This window comes from Mandrillus leucophaeus, unplaced genomic scaffold (genome assembly GCF_000951045.1).
Source record: "Mandrillus leucophaeus isolate KB7577 unplaced genomic scaffold, Mleu.le_1.0 Scaffold588, whole genome shotgun sequence".
Classification (NCBI taxonomy): domain Eukaryota; kingdom Metazoa; phylum Chordata; class Mammalia; order Primates; family Cercopithecidae; genus Mandrillus; species Mandrillus leucophaeus.
Window position 1 is genome coordinate 1,754,251 of NW_012106341.1, and position 5,514 is coordinate 1,759,764.

The following is a 5,514-nucleotide window of genomic DNA, read 5'->3' on the forward strand; positions in this document are numbered from 1 at the left end:
CTTACACAACCCAATTTTTAGGTACCTTCACCCACATTTAAACTTCCTGGGGCTCATGGAAGGGGATCAGATATACACCAGTTACTGACCAGGATTTTAAAAAAGGAGGTACTTATTTAAAAATCATATCCTACCCCAACTCACTTTGAGGGATAGACTTTAAGTGGAGAGATGCTTGACATCATCTTTGCTAGCATAGCATTCTCTCTTTTCTCTTCCTTGGTCAGAGCATATGATGCCCTTGGCACTGCAGAGTTGAGGGAGGTCAGGGTTGGGCTTGAGGTAAAGGCAGCAAAGAGGATTGGTTGCACAGGCTTGTTCAAATGGACACTTTAAGAAACAGGGGTAGCCCATGGCGTTTTCACTTTGCCACGCCCAGATCACTAGCACAGAAGGATAGAACAAAGAGTAAGCATATAGCTGGAGTGTATTCTGAAGTATCCTCTGGTTTACTGGAGGAGGGCTGAACGCTGTCACATCTAGCCTGGTAGGAAAGTTTCAAAAGGACCAACAACTCGGCTTGATGCTTCTGGTGCATTATAGCTGCACACTTCTGAAGGACACACATTTCTTAAAAGATCAGTAGTAGTAGTGGTAACTATTAGAATTAGAATTATGCTTTTAATCTATTATTCTATCTATTTAATCTATTATTCTATAATAGATTATTGAATAATAGATTATTGAATAATAGATTATTGAATAATAATTAATTATTATTCAATAATAGATACTGACTACTACTATTAACATGCTTAAAGCAGCTCACACACATAAGACATGTAGAGTAATGGTCTCTGAGATTCTTTAAGTTTTACCCATGTAGGGAACTCTCAAAGTATTTATACCATAGACTCGTAGCCACTGCAGAGGCTATTTCACTGAACTGAAATTTAATACCATACTTTTACTTGGGGGGAAATTAAGAATCACCTATTTGAATAGCCTCTTTGGAATTTTTGTCATGAGACTCGAGTTGGAAAATACCATTACTATGCTTTAAGAATTCAAATAACAAATTGCTATTTATCACTATTTGAGAAAAAATATAATTTCTATGGCTGAATCTGTATTCTGTTGGCATAAGATGAAAGTTATGCAATGATCATGTGAACAGCCCTTGTGACACTGACACCAAATGTTTGTGTCTAAATCCATGGCCCCTTATAATGAATGATCTGCTCATGCTAACTATTTAAACAGGCAAGCTCTTCTGTTTTACTCTGCTATATCTTATAGGAATTATGTTAAAGTGACTGCCACTTCACATTCTTTTAGAAATAGACTAGAAATTTTTTTAATGTATTAGAAATACTAGGTGATCAATGAGCTCAATCAAAGCATCATATAAATGACATTCTCTAAAACAGAATAATGGCTTTGTGAAGTGGTCACACAAGAATATGTTATTATGCCCATTTAGAGAAAGACACACTATGCATCTTATAATCAGTGGTGAACCTAGGAAATTCCTGGGGTTTGAGATAATATGACAGCATTTAATGGGTCTGACTGACATGCTTCCCTAAGTAGCAAGAAACCAAAAAGAACCAACTCCTGCTCAAGCGTAGGCTGATTCCCTGATTTGTGGACACTGAGAGACCTCCAGTCCCTCAGATCCTGTTGTCCAGCATGCACAGATGGGGTTCTTTAATTTTCTCCACCAACGGTCTTAATGCAATATATCTTTAACAAAGAACACAGACAATGGTATGATCTTCTACAGTTCATTTTTCAAGACAATTACTATGCCTTTCGAATTCCAAAAGAAGCAAAGGTTCTGTGAAAATCCTCCAACTACTAATAAAACTCATTCTTACCCTTTGTTCTTCACACAGGCATTTTTCAAGTGAACGTAGCTGGAAGGAAATATACCCTGAAAAAGAAAACATGAAGGTTACCATGCCGGCTGTTAAGGCAGGGTTGGTTTCACAAGTCATTTGTATAAGACACAGCCATACAATCATGACAATATCAGGAATAGGGAATAGCAACATCTCTACCACATTCTCTTGGATGAAATCTACTGTGGCTTAAGATCCATCCTTTCATTTTCTACCATTAACTACTTTACAAATTTAGAGACATTCTAAACAAACATGATCAAAAAAATTTAATCTTGCTCAGAAAATATATTGTTTATTAAACAGGAAATAAGGAAATTTCATGAATTCTACATAAAAATCATATACTAAGAGTTTTTAAAATATGTATTGCATAGTTTTGAAAGGTTCTTTGTTTTGGTGGTAGTTCTTCTTTTCTCCCCAAAACACTCATATTTCTCTTGAAAATATACATACAAAAAATATCATTGTGAATCTAGAGATAATATGTATATTCTGTGTTATGGAAGATTTTTGATGACAACTCAGCAGCAGTTAATCAGCATACTGCCATTCTGATGGAACAGAAACCAAACAAAAGAAGCCATGTTAGCTTGAAGCTTTTTATTGCAGGGAAATGATAGGGCAAAGAAATTGTTTCTTTGTTCTAAATGGGAAATTGAAAGAAACAACAACAAAAAAATGAGCATCAATTTGATTGTTCATTAAACGGCAATTATCCTCTGAAGAATTTCTAATGCATAATTAAATGACAAACTCAATTAAATATTTAAGAAAAGAAATGTCATTTGAATATATACATATCACCATTGTGGATCCAAGTATAAAATAAAATTTAATAAGCAAAATTCTTTCCATTCAATAGTGGTAAAAAAAATATATGCAGATTTTTAAAACTCACTTGTTTTTTTCAATATGGTGGGATCAACAAATAGAGTAATTCTAACTAATCAGGAAAAGTCAGACACGAGGTTTATTAGAAGTGACAGAAATAACACAGAAATCGTACTAAGTTTCCTTCTCAAACATGGTCTAAATGAATTCATTAAATACTGAAGCTATATTTGCATGTGCCTCATAGATATATAAAAACAATGTTAAATGAAGACTAAAGTATTTAAAAAATTCAATTTGTATACTCTTTTGTCCCTTACGGTTCCCCTTTAGAATGACCTAAAATATGTGAAGTAATTAAACACAGTTGAATGACCCAGAAAATGGCATATTTAAGGAAAAAGGCAAAAGTCTATTTTGAGAATGAAAATACAATTTCTTATCTACAATCCTGAAGCTAGAATTAAACCAAAAAAATAAATATGACATATGTGAAAATATTAGAGAATGTAGGAAATATAGGTGAAGACTGAGAAGATTACAGTAAGATAGAAAAATACAGATATTAGTAAGGATTAGTGTCAAAATCGCAAACTATACAAATAAAAGATAAAACAAAAATGACATTACTTCTTGCTATAATTCCTGAGGATTTATAGAAATGTATCAAGGATAATGAATCTTACTTTCTGCCTGAAATGGTAAGAAAGATGGGTTTTTTAATAATAATGTTTTCCTCGCTTCAGCCCACCAAACCCAAAGGGACTCTTAACATGCTGCTAAGTATACTTGTTTCTCCAAACCAATATTTTGCAAATGATATTGTGGAAAACATAAAGATTAAATACTGCTATTTAATATTTCTTTTGGAATATATATTTCCCCTGCCTGAATTTTAATTTAGCTCTCTGAGAAACTACTACTTCAAAAAGATTTTGTTTACATATAATGAGCTTATTAAGGTCTTCTCAGTACAATTTTCAAGAGCTAAATATGATTATCATTTGAGTAGCATATCTTAACTATAATCCAAGTTCAAAGGAATTTCCAAAATTATGAAAATCTGCATTATCATTTGGCATTTCAACTGAGTCCCAACTGTAATTTCAATTGCATAAAGAAATAATTTAAATAACTATATTTCTTAATAAATTTCATAATTATAGTTAGAAATAACAATTGTTACCTTGATATTTGGGTTTTTTAAGGCAAATCCTCTGTACCAGCCTGTGGAAAAATAATCATGGTCATATTTTGATAAACCATTGTAATATTTTAAAGATAATGACAAATCAATCTGTTCTTTGCCATGAAATTTTACCATACATGTAAAGATTCTGTGGATAAATATGGTAAGTATTGGCCTTAGGCTACAAAATAGCTCGAGTGAGCACACATAAGAATTCTATTAATAAAACCATTTTTAAAAAACTGTATCAAAAATTTTTATAAACAACAGAAATATCCATAATGTGAATAAAGGTTTTAAAATCGGAGCACTGGGCTTCAGTTCTGGCTTTGCTTCTTACTGTCTGTTTAATCTTGGCCAAGTTACTTGACCTCTCTGAGCACCACTTCTTCCCATTTTACGAAAGGCCACATTATGTCACAGGGAAAGTCAAGAATCTGCACAAGATTTCATACATTTCCAAATTCTACTTGCCTGACTACAAAGGCCAGACTCTGCCACCAAATAAGAGTACCTGGCCAACAGACATGATGTGAATTGCACATCCTTAAGCCCACCATCTTGGGTTAAGATCAGTCTCATATCATACGAAGAGTAAAGCCCTCATTCACTGCCAGAATTAACTGGCACATTTTCATCAGCACAATGGCTGACCAAAAGCTCGGCATAATTTTTATTCTGTAGAATAACTATTATAGTAGGCCCTTCTTATCTGTGGTTTCACTTTCCACGATTTCAGTTACTCATGGTCAACCAGGGTGCAAAAATACTACATGGAAAATTCCAGAAATAAACAATTCATAAGGTTTAAACTGCATGCCATTCTAAGTAGCATGATGAAATCCCGTGCCTGCCCGCTCAGTTCCGCCCAGGACATGAATCATCCTTTTGTCCAGCGTATCCACACTGTCAATGCTACGCCCCCATTAGTTATTTACTAGCCCTCTCAGTTATCAGATTGAGGATCACAGTTTTAAATTCCTTGTGTTCAAGTCACCCTTATTTTACTTAATCATGGCTCCCAGGCACAAGAGTAGTGATGCTGGCAACTGGAAAGTGCCAAAGAGAAGCCATAAAGTGCTTTAAGTGAAAAGGTGAAAGTTCTTGAATTTAATAAGGAAAGGAAAAAAAATACGCTGAGGTTGCTAAAATCTAGGTAAAAATGAATCTTCTATTCATGAAACTATGAACAGAATATTGTTGTAATTATTCTATCATTAGTCACTGTCAACTGTGCCTAGTTTATAAATTAAACTTTATCACATGTAAAGGAAAAAACGTACGATGTATAAGGTTCAGTACTATCCAAGGTTGCAGGTATCTTAGGGGCCTTAGGTCGCATGCCTTGCCAAAAGCGGGCTCAAGGACTGCTGGATTTAAGCTCCCAGCAATTCTGAATCAATTTTGCAGCACTGTCCTTACATGTCTTTTTATAGTTTAAAACAAATCAGCATATGTATTGTATTTTTTCAAGTGTAAAGACCATTTTGCTTATTGGCAAAAAAAAAAAAAAAAAAAAATTATTATACTATGTAGTAAATATTATGACTAACAGAATGTTTTCAATAATTAAATTTTAGTTAAAATTTTAATACAAAACGTATTTGAGCTTTGTATTTAAGCATTTTTCCTCCTCATAATACATTT

At 33.6% G+C, this 5,514-nt stretch overlaps 1 protein-coding gene across 2 annotated transcripts in view; it reads right to left on the reverse strand.

The window, feature by feature from the left end:
• Positions 1–5,514, reverse strand: part of DOCK4 (dedicator of cytokinesis 4) — a 491,532-nt gene that overhangs the window by 277,187 nt on the left and 208,831 nt on the right. For both annotated transcript variants that reach the window (XM_011999203.1, XM_011999202.1), the window contains exons 3-4: positions 3,865–3,905; positions 1,821–1,876 (exon numbers count right to left, since the gene is read on the reverse strand). In XM_011999203.1, coding sequence (XP_011854593.1) covers positions 1,821–1,876; positions 3,865–3,905 — 97 coding nt within the window. The remainder of the gene's footprint in view (positions 1–1,820; positions 1,877–3,864; positions 3,906–5,514) is intronic.